This window comes from Danio aesculapii, chromosome 16 (genome assembly GCF_903798145.1).
Source record: "Danio aesculapii chromosome 16, fDanAes4.1, whole genome shotgun sequence".
Classification (NCBI taxonomy): domain Eukaryota; kingdom Metazoa; phylum Chordata; class Actinopteri; order Cypriniformes; family Danionidae; genus Danio; species Danio aesculapii.
Window position 1 is genome coordinate 3,947,995 of NC_079450.1, and position 17,224 is coordinate 3,965,218.

The window sequence follows — 17,224 nt, forward strand, 5'->3', positions numbered from 1 at the left end:
CGTTTTAATACATCACTGCTAAATAATCAGTCATTCATTAAATCGCTAAAAGATCATATAAAGGAATTTCTCGAAAGGAATATATCTGGTGAGGTAGACCCTCAAATACTGTGGGAAACGGCAAAGTGTATAATACGAGGATTCTGTATATCTTTTTCATCTGCTCTAGCCAAAGCAAGAACCCGACAATTTACACAATTAGAAAATAAGATCCAATGTTTACAAAACTTACAAAAACAAAACTTTTCTGATCAACAAGCAACACAATTGCTCTCCTTGAAAGAGGAATATGACTTACTTTCACAATCAAAGGCAGAGTTTATATTGCACAGGACGAGGCAAAAATACTATTATGAATCCGAGAGACCTAGCCACTTATTAGCCCTCAGGCTGAAAGAATGTGAATCTAAAGCATACATTAGCGCAATAAAATCTCCAGATGACCAGGTAACCATAAATCCTATAACAATTAACAACATATTTAAAGGGTATTACACCAATTTATACAAAACAGAAACTAATTTTGATGAGTTAGCTTGTAAGGAGTACTTGGATAAATTAGAAATGCCTTGCATCACACAAATAGATAAAGACTCTCTGGAGGCCCCGTTAAGCCTGAAGGAGCTTCATGAAGCACTAAAAAGCCTTCAGAAGGGCAAGTCACCGGGCCTAGATGGCCTCCCTCCTGAATTATATTTAGAAATATGGGATATGGTAGGGACTCTCATGCTTGATTCATTTAATTTTGCTATTAAATATGGTACATTTCATAGAGACCAAAAAACATCATTGATCTCATTGCTTCTTAAAAAGGGTAAAGATTCGTTAGATTGTTCCAGTTACAGACCAGTATCACTGGATCCCATGTGATCTAAAAGTTTACGCTAAAACTCTTGCCTTTCGCATGGAGAAGGTAATTCACAGCTTAATCAAGGAGGATCAAACTGGTTTCATTAAGGGACGTCATGCAGCTGATAATATGCGGCGACTGTTTCATGTTCTTGATTTCGCAGACTCTCTTCCAAACCCGTGTGCGGTTTTTTCATTAGACGCAGAAAAAGCCTTTGATAGGCTGGAGTGGAACTACATGTGGGCAGTTCTGCAGTGTTTTGGTTTCGGTGAACATTACATTGCTATGATTAAGACACTTTATCACTCACCTGAAGCATCAGTTTTAACCGGAAACATTATTTCCCCCCCGTTTTCTTTACAGCGTGGAACAAGGCAGGGATGTCCACTTTCCCCTTTATTGTTTTGTTTATCCCTTGAACCACTAGCACAAGCTATCAGAAACTCTGATGTCCCACCGATTAAGATTCATGACCATAATCATATTATTTCACTATATGCTGATGACATTATTTTATTTCTGGACCATTTTGATGTGTCAGTAACCAGTATAATCAAGGAATTTGATCACTTCAGTAGTTTATCAGGGTACAAGATAAACTGGACCAAATCGGCTTTAATGCCAATCAACAGTGTTAAAGTTAATTCTCCTATCCCTTCATTCATTCCTATTAAAGATTCTTTCATATATTTGGGTGTAGCTATATGTAAAGATATTCATAAAATTGCCAGAAATAATTTTAATAACATTTTAGTTAAGATTAAAAATGATACTCAAAGGTGGAATAATCTTAAAGTCTCTCTTCAAGGCAAAATCTCCACGGTCAAAATGAATTTATTACCTAGGCTTAACTTTCTTTTCTCTATGCTGCCTCTTTCTCCCCCTCCAGGTTACTTTAAGGAGATTGATTCCATACTTTCTCAGTTTATCTGGAATGGCAAACGTCCCAGAATAAAACTAGTCACATTACAGCGTTCTATATATTCAGGAGGATTGGCTGTACCAAATTTTGAATTTTATTACTTGTCGTTTCGACTTAAAGATCTTCACATCTGGGTTGATCCTCAATCTAAAGTTTCATGGAGAGTAATAGAAGCTGACAAGGTTAAACCACATAGACTCCAAGATATCTTATTTGCTGGAATAGGAAATAAAAATGATAAACACAAATTTGGCCGATTGTGGCCAATTCAATTAGGATTTGGAAAAGAGTGGAACGACTTATGGGAGGACCTTTTAAATTTTGTAACAATACCCCCTTATGGCACAACTTTAAACTCTTATGTGGAAATCGGCCATTTGTCCAGCCTTCTTGGTCTACACTGGGCATAAACACATGCGGTGACTTGTATGATAACCAGGGTCTCTGCTCATTTCAAGAATTAAGGACTAAGTTTTGTTTACCAGCATCATCATACTTTGTCTTCTTTCAATTACGCTCTGCTCTCAAAGCCTATGGTGTTCCCTGGGCATCCCCTATTTCCTCTCATCCTATGTGGGATTGGATCGCACCACCCTCTGGTCGACCATCTGTTTCCGTAATATATAGCAAACTTAATGATCATACTGCAAAGCCTCTCTCTGTCAAACTCATATGGAATCGTGAACTAACAGATCTAAACTTATCGATTGACTGGGACAGGGTGTGGGCTAACCTAATTTTAACCTCTAAAAACTTAGCTCATCGCCTTATCCATTTCAAAGTTATACATAGAGCATACATAACCCCTTATAAGAGGTTTAAAATGAAACTGCAGTCGAATTACAACTGTCATACCTGTAACACTGTATCCTCAGGTAACTTTCTTCATATGTTTTGGGAATGTCCAATTGTTGCCGACTTGTGGTCTCATGTAAATTCTGTTTTGTCCTTTTTACTACAAGTTGATTATGTGTCTAATCCGGGTTTATGTCTCCTCAACGATGATACTAATTTCTGTATAAGTTCACTAAAGAAGAGAATGTTATTTGCTGGTTTTACAGCTACAAAGAAGGCAATCATACAAAATTGGTTTTCTCCGCACATGTGTGCAAAAACATTTTGGATTCATAGCCTCCTCAAAATAGTGACTTGTGAAGCTACAATAGCCCAAATCAATAAGGCTAGACCTAGTACCATTGATGCATGGCAATGTTTCTCTTCCAGCATTTTGGACTATATAAAGGAATGAACATTTTTTATTTTTATTTATTTTTATTTTTTCTCCTCCATGTAAATCTTTCAGATTGAAAATTGTTTTATGTCTGTTGCTCCCCCCTCCCTTGATTGTTTTGTTTGAATGTTGTTTTCATTTTGTTAATCTAAAATCAATAAAATGTTGATCACAAAAAAAGAAATGTAAGTTGCCGGCCCTTTATTGGTGTCACGATTCGAGTTAAACCACAGCACCACACATGTGCATTAATTGAAACGTCCTTTTATTTTAAACTGAGTCCTTATTCATTTTGCTGTATAAATACAGTATAAGGGGAATTGATATTGTATTTTTTAATAGAAATCTGATTTCTAGTGACAGTTCTAATTTTTTTAACTTTATAATATTATTGAAGAGAGACAGCGGGAGAGCCACATATTTGTTCTGAGTTGAGTATTTAAAGGAAATGTGAACAAATATCATTGGGATCTTGTAGCAAAGACACCCCGTTGCAGCATCTCTGAGACTTATGCTGCAACATACTTCTCTGGTCAGGTATGCATCTCTAACTCTGACTTATCTTTGAGTCATGGATGTTGTATTTTTACAGTATCATCTCTGAATTGGCTTTCTGATGGTTTTATTATGTAATTGGCATAGTGCAAATTTTACCTGACAAATAAAATGTTAAGTTTTGATTCATTCTGAATTGTTCTGAAATCTTTTATATCCAGTAGATTAACTGGAGTCTGCGCTACCTTTATGATGCGACATGATTAGATGGATTCTAAGGCACATTTGACTGTATGGAGCAGTGTGGCACGACAGCATGGAGATCTTTAAATCATCTATTCACTGAAAGTAGCAAGATGCACGGGCTTGGCTAAATTTTCTATTCGTTTAGGAATAAGTGAGCCGTTTGCAACCAGCCTATTTGAATATGAGTCAATCCTGCACCCTCTGACTAATTTCAGAGTGTCGACATACTGTCCGTGAGAAGACACGCAAACCCGGGGCGTGAAACTCTGAGCGGCGTTTGATCCTTAATGAACGTATAACTGAAGAGTGAGGGAACAGAAATAAATCAAAACTCTAAATTAAGTCATAAATGATGAATGTGATTCGTTCTTACAATTAGAAATACAGTCTACATTTTAGGATCACTTAAAATTGGAGTCAGATTAAATTCGGAGGTAAAAACCGAATATAAATAAATTCTAATAAATAACTACATTCGTTTCAGGAGCACTAGAAAAGGCGTACATGCGTATTTAACCATCGACCATGCTGTTAGTTTTGTTACTGGGCTAATAGATGGACTTTTACACTGCCATGTAGTTCAGGTCAAAATACATGTGATTGCGCATCGCGACTAGTCGACATCAGCCAAAAAGCATCACGGCAGAAAATTAAAGTCGACCAATTGACTAGTCAGTTTCACACCTAGTTACAGTCACTGTACATTTCTCTTTCTCTGTACGTTTCTCTCAGTGTTTACTTTTTATAAATGGCATGATCCAAGGGTTAAAATGTTATGATTAATTATGATGTGTAAATTTGTGTATATTTTCACAGAAAAAAGAAACTAAAAAAAACCTGAGGCATGTCTTTTTACCCTGTGCTTATTTTCACATCCTAATGTTAACAGTTATGGCTTTCCGCAGCTAGTTAATTTAGTTTTACCCCCAAAAGATTTGTGCATGGACTTGTAAAAAAGCTAGTCCTTCTTTAGACTGAAGCAAGGTCTCCTTAAATCATCAAGCAGAGTCTCTGAAGTGTAAAGGAAACACATTAGGCATTCGGTGTCACACAACACACATTAAAGTCTCTATGCACTTAATGAAGCATCGTCTTTGCACCTGCTGCCACCAGGAAACTGCATTCGCCGGCTCTAATTAGCACGCTAGTCAAAGTGCAGAGTTAATTCAGCTTGCAGTCGAGGGTAAAACTACAAACGCAGAGGCGCAGGACCCCGCAGGGCCTGTATTAATGAGCGCTGTGTGGGATGGAGGTCAGTTTTTACCCGCTCCACGAAGTATTTGAGAGGCTCCCGTCCGCGCGGATCCGGCTCAGTCCAACATAGCACAGCGTAGGTGTCGCTAAGCTCAGAAACTTGCACCTCAGTCGGGGGAAACGGCACTCGGATTTGACCTGCAGACAAAAGAGATTCAGAATGGAGGAGGAGCAGGAGGGCGAGGTACTGATGGAGAATGGGTAAAGTTTATAGTCATGCTATTTTTCAGTAAATATTGACCTTATTCTTGATGTATGAGCGGCAGCAGCCATTGGAATCTTTTTTTAGGCTCAAGACTTCCGCTCTTATTCACTTCCATTCATTTTTAGACATTAAAAACAGTGTGATATGCTGATTAATGTTGCAAACTGACATTTTCTTATTATATTATTCTACTTATTGTGTATAGCTATGAACACTTGTGTGTAGAGCGAGTAGTTTGACTGTTTTATGACGTTTATTATTCCTAGTCATTTCTCCCATAGGCAACTGAATAGGATGTCCTAAAACTATATCATGAGCACACTTCCACATTGCAGAATAAGGTCAATAAAACAAGTGAAAACACATTAACATACAACAAACAAGTGATGTTTAATAGAGCAAGCATATTTGTCATTGTATTTCCTATTATGTTTCATTTCTTTTAAGGAAAGGTTGAGAATGAAGGAGGAGCAGGAGGGCTAGGGACTGATGGAGAACAGGTAAAGTTTATGGTCATGCTATTTTTCAGTAAATATTGACCTTATTCTTGATGTCTGAGTGTCCACAGCCATTAGAATCTTTTTTTGGCTCCAGACTTCCGCTCTCATTTACTTCCATGCATTTTTACACATTAAAAACAGCTCGTTCTCCTGCTTGATGTTGCAAACTGATGTTTTCTCATTATATTATTATTCTACTTATTGTGTATATTCATGAACACACTTGTGTGTAGAGCGAGTAGTTTGACCGTTTTATGACATTTATTATTCCTAGTCATTTCTCCCATAGGCGACTGAATCGGAGGTCCTAAAACTATCGCACAAACGAGCACACTTCCACAATGCAGAATAAGGTCAATAAAACAAGTGAAAACACATTAACATACAACAAACAAGTGATGTTTAATAGAGCAAGCATATTTGTCACTGTATTTCCTATTATGTTTCATTTCTTTTAAGGAAAGATTGAGAATGAAGGGGGAGCAGGAGGGCGAGGGTACTGATGGAGAACAGGTAAAGTTTATGGTCATGCTATTTTTCAGTAAATATTGACCTGATTCTTGATGTCTGAGTGTCCACAGCCATAAGAATCTTTTTTTCGGCTCCAGACTTCCGCTCTCATTTACTTCCATTCATGCACACACTTGTTTGTAGAGTGAGTAGTTTGACCGTTTTCTGATGTTTATTATTCTTAGTCATTTCTCCCGTAGGAAACTGAATTGGAAGTTCTTAATCGCAGAAATGAGTGCACTTCCGCATTGCAGAATAAGGTCAATAAAACAAGTGAAAATACATTAACATACAATAAACAAGGCATGTTTAATAAAGCAAGCATATGTGTCACTGTATTTCCTATTATGTTTCATTTCTTTTGAGGAAAGATTGAGGATTGAGAATGAAGAAGGAGCAGGAGGGCGAGGGACTGATGGAGAACGGGTACAGTTATGGTCATGCTATTTTTCAGAAGATATAAAACATTTACATTCAGTCATTTTGCAGACGCTTTGTCCAAAGCGACTTACAATTGAGGAGGAATTCAACGATTCAAAGAAAAGAGGCAAAATAAAATTTTTGGCTGGAAAAAAGTAATAATAATAATAATTCCATACATTTATAAATCGCTTTTCTGGAAACTCAATAAAAACAATTAATTGGATATAGCATATATCCCCAAAAAAGTGTTTTTTAATGAAGTATTTTTTCATTGTAAAACATCATATGATCAATAAGTCATGACAGCATATGCAGTAGTAGTAGTAGTAGTAAACTTTATTGTCCTTGACAGGAAATTTGTAATAGGCATCACCATATTGCTGCAGACATCCCATAAAAACAAACAATAAAAACAATACAAAATACAGTAGTTACACTCATTATAATGCTAAGTAAGATAAACTCTTGTTAAATAAACCCACTGAAACAAGTATGAAGGATTTCTTATATCAGTTCAACCTACACTTAGGGCATCTACATCTCCTACCAGAGGAAAGCGGTTCATAATGTGGGAACAAAATATGAGTTGGATCATTCAGAATCCTTTTCACCAGATTAAGGACACAATTCTCATATAAAACCTGAGGATTAACATATTCATCGTGCCCAACAATTTTCCATCCTGCCTTTAAGAGACGCAACACTTTACATTTACAGATTTTGGACTGATTGTTGTGTTACTGAACTTCTGCCTGCTTTTATACTTCGTCGCCTGGATTTGCCCCTGTGTTTGTTGGATTGGATTGCTTATATGTTGCCGACTCTCTGCTTGTTTACTCATTGATGTCTCTGCCTAACCCCTTAAATAAACTTCTGCACATAGATTCTAACACCGCCTCAGCCTCCACGTTACAGAGTAGTTCGCCTCCCTTGAATCCAGCAGAAGTTTCAAGCCTGCAAGCTACAGAAAATTAGACCCAGCCATGAACCCAGTAGCCAAAATTTTTGATCTGACTCAAGGCCAGAGGACTATTGAGCACTATGTTGCTGATTTTTGTGAACTTTGTTGCCTGGTAGATTTTAATGAAGTGGCGTTGAAAGATATTTTTCGCAATGGACTTAATGAACCATGGAGATCAAGGCTGCCAGGGGGAAAAATAAATTTTTCACTGGCCCAGTACATTGACTATTTGTTATTGATCAGTGGTTCTTCTCTCACTGTGGGTCCAGTGGAAGAACACGGCAAAACCTCAGCTCCCACCATGCCAGGGCCTGTTCCAGCCACACCAGGGCCCGCTCAAGCTATGCCATGGCCTGCTCAAGCCACACCAGTGCCTGCTCAAGCCATGCCAGGGTCTTCTCCAGCTCACAAGATGGCCGTCTCTAGTCTTCCAGCTTACAAGATGGCCGCCTCCATTCCTCCAGCTCACAAAGTGGCCACAACCAGCCCTCCAGCTCACGCATTGGTAAGCACTAATCTGCTACTAGCTCACAAGGTGGCTCCCTGTTCCAAGTCTGTTCCTGCTATAGTTTCAGTCCAAGTTCATGTTCCAAAAATGCCATCACCTGAGCCACCAGAATGGCCACCACAACCTGAGTTTTCTGAATGGCCGCCGCCGCCTACGCTTCCTTAATGGCCGCCGCCGCCTGTGCTTCCTGAATGGCCGCCCCCTGAGCTTCCTGATTGGCCGCCCCCTGAGCTTCCGGAATGGCCGCCATCGCCTGCGCTTCCTGAATGGCCGCCGCCGCCTACGCTTCCTGAATGGCCGCCGCCTGTGCTTCCTGAATGGCTGCCGCCTGCGCTTCCTGAATGGCCGCCGCATGCGCTTCCTGAATGGCCGCCGCCGCTGCCTGAGCTTCCCGAATGGTGGGCACCAGATCCCCTTGAGTCCCACGCTCCAGGCCCTCTGCAGTCTCACGCTCTAGGCCCTCTGCAGCTCCACGCCCCAGGCCCGTCTCTGCTCCACGCCCCAGGCCCGCCTCTGCTTCACGGCCCAGGACCGCCTCCGCTCCACGAACCAGGACCACGTCCACTTCATGGTCCTGGACCGCCTCTCCTCTATGGTCCTCGCCCTCCATCCCACCCCCTAAACTCCTCCCTTCCACATCGAGCTCTAGGAATCGCTCCTAGAGGGGGGGGGGGGGGGGGGTTCTGTAACGCCACGCCAGCAGAGGGAGCCCCTGCCCAACTACTGACTTAGCTCCACTACCTCTGCAGTCACTTCCTGTTTGTCCTGTATTTCAGTGAGTGCTCAGGCCATGCTTCGTTGCAAAGTATTGCCAGTTTACCTGCCTTACCAAGCGTTGTTCCAAGTGACTTTCATGACTGTTTTCCTGTGTATGATCCTGCCTGCCTTGACCACGTACGTTCTCTGCGTTTGCCCTTCTGATCTGTTTTGGACTGATTGTTGTGTTACTGAACTTCTGCCTGCTTTTATGTCGCATGGAGTTGCCCCTGTGTTTGTTGGATTGGATTGCTTATATGTTGCCGACTCTCTGCTTGTTTACTCATTGATGTCTCTGCCTAACCCCTTAAATAAACTTCTGCACATGGATTCTAACACCGCCTCAGCCTCCACGTTACAGGTATCAAGATTACTGCTCTAAAATATAGTCTTTTTAAATATCTGGATTAAAAAAAACAACTTTTTCCCCATTTCAAAACAATATATTTTATTTTGAGAAATATTTAAAATATTTCGGAGCAGTAAACATGTCAGGCTAAAAAAATTATTGACTTCTGCTTTCTTCATTTGTTTCTAAAACAGATTTTTTGTTTTTACAATTTACTACAGCATCTTTGGATATCTTTTCTGCTGGAGATACTGTTGTCCTACAAATATGTAAATAAAAAAATTATACACATACCTTAGGAACGGTATTGCACAAAATTGTGGTGGTTTTAAAACCTTAACTTTTCCAAACCGCGGTATACCTTGAAAAAGGTTATCATCCCATGCCTACTTAAAACAGCTCACATAACTTATAGAAGTTAGAACATGGTTAACTTTAATACGTAAATAAGTTTAATAAGTTACAAAGGACTAAAAACCTACTGTATGCTGTCATGACTAATTGATCATATAATTTTTTACAGCGCAGTGGTTCTTCAACAGTGTAGTTGATGTGAAAATATCTACACAAGGCTTCTTTTATCTAGAAAAATATCAACTTTACATGAGTGTTTCTGCTTAAGGAGAATTATGATCTGAGATTCACACTTCTGCTTTAACTATTGATTTGTTGCTCTCTTGAGACACATTTCTTGTTCTCGAATGAAGCGCCCTGAAGAAGCGTCCAGCTGGGACAGTTATGATGATGAATGAAGGGAGTTTCAGAGGGCAGATCTGATATAAAGCGTTCATTCACAGGTAAAGCCATAAAGACGGAGGAGCTATTATTGGCATTAAAAAGATGATGATGATGATGGGCCTCTGAAGAGGGAAGATTTCTGTGACGTTGCCTGTGCTCAAAACTGTCATGGCAACACTTGAGGATCATGGGCCACTGAGATTAGCTGGAAGATGGATTTTAATGTGTGTGTGTGTGTGTGTCTGTGTGTGTTGTGTGTGTGAAAAAAATAAACAATGATAATAATAATATTAAATAAATAAATAAATAATAATAAAAATAAAGAAAATAATAATAATAAATAAATAATAATAATGATGAAACAATTATAAATAATAATAATAATAAAAAATGATAATAAAAAATAAATAATAATAAATAAATAACAACAACAACAACAACAACAATAATAATAAATAAATAAATAATAAAAAATAATTATAAAAATAAATAATAATAATAAATAAATAACAATAATAATAATAATAATAATAATAATAAATTAAAAAATATATATATAAATAATATTAATGACAATAAAAAATAAATAATAATAATAATAATAATAAATAAATAAATAATAATGATAAATAAATAATAATAATAATAATAAATAAATAAAACTATAAAATAATAATAATGATGATAATAAAAATAATAATAATAATAAATAAATAATAATATGATAAAAATAACAATAATAATAAATAAATAAATAATAATAATAATATATAAATATATAAGTAATAAACTAAAAATAATAAACAAATAAATAAATTAATAAATAAATATACAAAAACAAAAACAACATAAAATTAATTAAATAAAATAAATAATAATAATAATAATAATAATAATAATAATAATAATAATAATAATAAATAAATAAGGAACTAAGCCAAAGGAAAATGAATAAATATGCATGTTGAGAACGTAAAAAAAAAATAATAATAATAAATAAAAAAATAATAATAAAAAAAAAAAAAAAAAAAAAAAAAAAGGCAGGCCAAAACTGACTATGAAAAGTAAAAAATCATGCATATTTTTTTGTTAATACGTATTTTTGAGGGGAATATTTATCTGATTTATCAAACTAAATAGGAGTATGAATAAAATTAAATTAAAAAAATGAAAGTTTAAGATGGAAAATTGAACTAAATATTCTGACTATGAGCAGCGCAAGAGTACGTTACACCTATTTTGGAAATATTGCACTGGCTTCCTGTCAGTTTTTCATATGGATTTTAAAATTCTCATGCTTACTTATAAGGGCTTGAAGGGTCTAACACCTTAATATTTGTCTGAGCTTTTAATCCCTTACACCTCGGCAAGAGCTCTACACTCTTCTGATGCTTTTTTAACCATGAACTCAAGTAAAATCTACTGGTGAATGAATCTTTTCTGCAGTAGCATCTCAAAAGTGTAATTCTCTGCTTGTGATTTAATATTAGGGTCATAAACATTTGGACACTGACACAATTCTAACATTTTTGGCTCTATACACCAACACAACGGACTTGAAATGAAACCAACAAGATTTAATTTCAGGCCATTTGCATCCAAATCAGGTGAACGCTGTAGGAATTACAACAGTTTGCATATGTGTCTCCCACTTGTTAAGGGTCCAAAAGTAATTGGACAGAATAATAATCATGAATCAAACGTTCTCTTTTTAATAATTGGTTGCAAATCCTTTACAGTCAATTAAAGTCTGAAGTCTGGAATGCGTAGACATCAGCAGATGCTGGGTTTCATTCCTGGTGGTGTTCTGTCAGGCCACTACAACAACTGTCTTCAGTTACTGCTTGTTCTTGGGGCATTTTCCCTTCAGTTTTGTCTTCAGCAAGTGAAATGCAAGCTCAACTGGATTCAGATCAGGTGATTGGCTTGGCCATTGCATAACATTCCAATTCTTTCCCTTCGAAAACTCTTTGGTAGCTTTTGCAGTATGCTTTGGGTCATTCTCCATCTGCACCGTGAAGCGCCGTCCAGTGAGTTCTGAAACATTTGGCTTATTATGAGCAAAAATTATTGCCTGAAACATTTCAGGATTCATCCTGCTGATTTTGTCAGCATCACATCATCAATAAATACAAGAGAACCAGTTCCGCTGGCAGCCATATATGCCCACGCAATGTCACCACTTCCACCATGCTTCACTGCTTAGGATCATGAACATTTCCTTTCCTTCTCCATACTCTTCCTATCACACAGGTACAAGTTGATCTTGATCTCATCTGTCCAGAGGATGTTGTTCCAGCACTGTGAAGGCTTTTGTAGAACTCTAATCTGGCCTTCCTGTTTTTAAGGCCTCACCAATGGTTTACATTCGTGGTGAACCCTCTAGTATTCACTCTAGTGTAGTCTTCTCTTGATTGGTGACTCTGATACACATACAACTACCTCCTGGAAAGTGTTCTTGATCTGGCCAACTGTTGTGAAGGGTGTTTTCTTCACCAGGGAAATAATTCTTTGGTCGTCCACCACAGTTGTTTTCCGTGGTCTTTTGGATCTTTTGGTGTTGCTGAGCTCACTGGTGCGTTCTTTCTTTTTAAGAATGTTCCACACAGTTGTTTTAGGCTATGCCTTATGTTTCTGCTATCTCTTTGATGAGTTTGTTTTGTTTTTTCAGCCTAATGATGGCTTGCTTGACTTATTGTGACAGCTCTTTGGATCTCATCTTGAGAGTTGACAGCAACAGATTCCAAATGCAAATAGCACACTTGAAATTATCTCTGGATCTTTTATCTGCTCATTGCAATTGGGATAATGAGGGAATAACACACAACTGGCCATGAAGCAGCTTAGAAGACAATTGTCCAATTACCTTTGGACCCTTAACAAGTGGGAAGCACATATGCAAACTGTTGTAATTCCTACAGCGTTCGCCTGATTTGCATGTAAACACCCTCAAATTAAACCTGACAGTGTGCAGTTGAAGCACATCTTGTTGGTTTCATTTCAAATCCGTTGTGTTAGAATTGTGTCGATGTCCAAATATTTATAACCCTAACTGTATATTTTATGCAAATGCACTTCAAAAATCATCCTAAACAATATAAAATTATAAATGCTTTCCAAATAGAACTATTCAATTCATCTGATAGTTGTATACTGAACTGAACTGAAGCAGCTTCAATTTCATCATTTGAAATATTGTGGCTTTTACTCTCTTGAAGGGGACCTATTATGCAGAAATCCCTTTTATAAGAGGTTTAAAAACAGTTGTGTGGCAGCAGTGTGTGAATATAACCAGCTTTTAATGGTATAAATGTATTCATTCTAGTGTTTATAATCAGAATTAATAAAACAGTCTGCAGAAACACTTTGATTGACATTCTCCCTTTGTACGTGTCATCAGAGGGTGAAAGCCCCGCCCACTAGTAACCATCTCTCCCTCATTCGCATAAGCTGTTAGTCTTGTTTATGAATCAGCCACTATGCTGACACACACACACACACACTCAGGGACATTAGAGACATTAGAGACTTATCAACAGAGATATCGTACAGCCCTATGATCCCACACACGTTTCAGCACACACAATCCAGGACACACAATCTAGGCAGGGGCAATCCACATATGGTTAATGACGGATCAGTCTTCTTCTATTTTCTCTTGTTTAACGACGACTAACTCCTTAGGAGTATTATCGCCACCTACTGTATTTCACAAATATGGCGATCGAGACCATCTGTGACTGTGAACAGTTTAGAGTTTCCCATTTCAGGCATTATTTCATTATCATATCATAATGATCATTTTAACACCTATGCAGCTTTGGTACTCATACTATGTAAATAAATATAATTAGTTAAAACACTAATGACTATTATTTGATTAAGCAAATAAATACTACTCAATCGCTGGAGTAAAATATTAATATAGAGTTATACATTAATAAAATTTAAAAGGATTTTATCACAGATAAAGATGTATTATAGCCTATACATATTAACTTGCTATTATTTCCCTTATTATAATGAATCCATTATATAAATTAAAGCTGTCCAATTTAGATCTTTTATATATCTCTGAAAAATGTTTCAGTAAAGTCAGCAATCAAGTATCTGCTAAAGTGACTTTGTCAGATAAATAATGACTGATCATCTATGATGAATGATGCTCATGATGGTAATCAGATACAACGTTCCCCATTTGCCTGTCTTGATCGCCTTGTTTGTGATGTGTATTATTTATTAATGCAGCTGGATATTATTGCTATGATCTACTCACCCTCCAGCTGGTCTTTAGTGATCACGATCTGTCTGCCGCGCTCCACCTTCACCACTAAAACACACAGAGATCAGCAGGAGATCACAGAAATGAAGAATCTGCAGGCGCCATTCGGAGACTCTTACCCATAGTCCTGCTGGGCTCCAGGGGGTCAGAGGTCAGGATTGGGTCGCTGGGTTTAGACGGGCGTCCTACACCCGCTTGATTGACGGCACACACTCTGAACTGATACATGGTGTTTTCCTTCAGGCCCATTACAGGATACTGACACACCTTCTGGATGGCATCATTACAGCGTTCCCACTTCCCAACACCGATGTCACACCTGTAGCAGAAAACAGAGAACGTCATAAACCAACATTTACAACATACATTAACATCAGCAGACTAATGACCAGTTTATGAGTTTATTATGAATCAGAAATTTGGATTCTCTGTACTCAGTGTACACACAGAAACGCCAACTGACCCAGCCGAGGCTCGAACCAGCGACCTTCTTGCTGTGAGGCGACAGCACTACCTACTACGCCACTGCGTCGCTGTTTTTGCTATCATATACTATATGATAGCAACACACCCAGAGACGTCACAAAGTACTCCCAGGTACAGACAGCCAGTTTCCACGCTGGATTACACACAAGGATCTATTCACCGTGACGCAGCTTTGAATTTCGTTTCAAACCGGAGGAACGAATTTCTTCGAAATAACGCAAAAACAACCAATTATCACGTTTTTGTGAAATATATGTGTCTTAATATAGTTTATAGCAGCATGGGACACGTATACCAATGTCAACAGCTCAAGAAATGTGTTTTGGTGTTTTGTTGCCCTTTAAGGAGCGCGACTATAAGTCATTTAGGGTGAGGCAATAAGTAGGGCAGGGCTATCAGTCATTTAGGGCAGAACTATCAGTCCTTTAAGGCAGGGCTATCAGTCCTCTAGGGGTGGGACTATCAGTCCTTTAAGGCAGGGCTATCAGTCCTCTAGGGGTGGGACTATCAGTCCTTTAAGGCAGGGCTATCAGTCCTCTAGGGGTGGGACTATCAATCGTTAGGGGCGGGGCTCCCAGCCATTTAAGGAGGAGCTACCAGTCCTTTAGGGCAAGATTATCTGTCTTTTAGGGCAGAGCTATCAGTCTTTTAGGGCGGGGCTATCAGTACTTTTGGGGTCATGGCTATCAATAATTTGGTGTGGGGCTATCAGTCCTTTAGGGTGGGGCTATCAGTCATCTACGGTGGGGTTATGGGCCCTTTAGAGGTGGTATAATCAGTCATTTAAGGTGGTGCTATCAGTTCTTTAGGGTGGGTCTCTAAGTCCTTTAGGGCCGGACAATTAGTCCTTTATGGCGGGAGTATGAGTCATTTGGGGTGGGGCTGTCAGTCATTTAGTCGATCAATTGTTTGGGGCGGGGCTTTGACTCACTTAAGGGAGGGTTATCAGTGCTTTAGGGTGTGGCAATCAGTCATTTAAGGCGGTGCTATCAGTCCTTTAGGGTGTGGTTATGGGCCCTTTAGAGGTAGTATAATCAGTCATTTGGGGCCGGACTATCAGTCATTTAAGGTGGTGCTATCAGTCCTTTAGGGTGGGGCTATCAGTCCACTAGGGTGAAGTTATACACCCTTTAGGGGTGGGACTATTAGCTGTTTGGGGTGAGGCTATCAGCCATTTAAGATGGGGCTATAAGTCCTTTAGGGTGGGACTCCAAGTATTTTAGGGCAGGACTTTGAGTCATTAGGGGCGGGGCTATCAGTAATTTAAGGCGGTGCTATCAGTCCTTTAGGGTGGGGCTATCAGTCATTTAAGGCGGTGCTATCAGTCCTTTAGGGTGGGGCTATCAGTCGTCTAAGGTGGGGTTATGGGCCCTTTAGAGGTAGTATAATCAGTCATTAGGGGCGGGGCTATCAGTAATTTAGCGCAAGACTATCAAGCATTTGGGGCAGTGCTATGACTTACTTAAGGGACGGCTATCAGTTCTTTAGGACAGAACTATCAGTCGTTCGGGGTGGGGCTATCAGTCATTTAAAGCGGTGCTACTAGTCCTTTAGGGCGGGGTTATAAGTCCTTTAGGGCGAGACTATCGGTCACTTAAAGTAGGGTTGTTAGCTATTAAGGTTTGGGGCTATAAGTCTATTAGGGTGGTAGTATCAGTCGTTTGGGACGGGGCTATCAGTCATTTAAGGCAGTGGTACCCAATTCCTCGGGACCCCCCTACCTTGCACATTTTGTATGTCTCTCTTATTTGACACACAAGAAATGGTTTATGGATCTCTCTGTTAATGAGCTGATGAACTGAATCAGGTGTTAAGTAAGGAAGACATATAACATTTTCAGAGCGGTGGGTCTCAAGAACTGGAATGGAAACCACTAATTTAAGGTGGGGTTTATAAGTCCTTTAGACTGAATTTGGACTGCAGTACCTAGTACATCCACTAGTCAATACTCAATCCTAGTTATCCATGTCAATCCAAGTTACGTGACAGTGCAAAATGTGCACAAAAATATGTGGATGGAAAGACGGCTATTGAAGCATAAAATTGCACACCCAAATCATTTTCACTAGAGGTCTCAGACCTGTCATAATAAGATGCAATTATCTGAAACATCCAAACACAAGCCAACAAGACAGAAACTGGCAGAATAAAGCACTGCAGAATGAAGCTGCATGTTGCTAGGAGACAGGGAGGTTATGCACTTGTGCGCTCTTCACCATGGTGATGTCTTTTATTTTAAGTTTTATCCCTATATAAACAGCACGGCTCACGCCTCACCTCTCTATGAAGTAACCCTGAACCGCGGCAGCTCCGTCTGCGCTGGGAGGAATCCAGGAGAGGAACACATAATCCCGGTTCACATCAGAACACTTCACCTGCAGAGGAGAACCTGGAGCGCCCACCGCCACCGCAGATCCATCTGAACATGAGGAAAAAAATAAATCACATCTCTTCATTATTTCTCCTACAGCAGACAGCAGAGAGCCTGAATTAGGATGCTTTGATGAT

General features: G+C 38.8%; 1 protein-coding gene across 1 annotated transcript in view; it reads right to left on the bottom strand.

Moving 5' to 3' along the window:
* Positions 1-17,224, bottom strand: part of myom3 (myomesin 3) — a 97,519-nt gene that overhangs the window by 64,778 nt on the left and 15,517 nt on the right. The window contains exons 6-9 of the mRNA XM_056475073.1: positions 16,994-17,135; positions 14,350-14,549; positions 14,225-14,278; positions 5,009-5,136 (exon numbers count right to left, since the gene is read on the bottom strand). Of these exons, the coding sequence (XP_056331048.1) occupies positions 5,009-5,136; positions 14,225-14,278; positions 14,350-14,549; positions 16,994-17,135 (524 nt within the window). The remainder of the gene's footprint in view (positions 1-5,008; positions 5,137-14,224; positions 14,279-14,349; positions 14,550-16,993; positions 17,136-17,224) is intronic.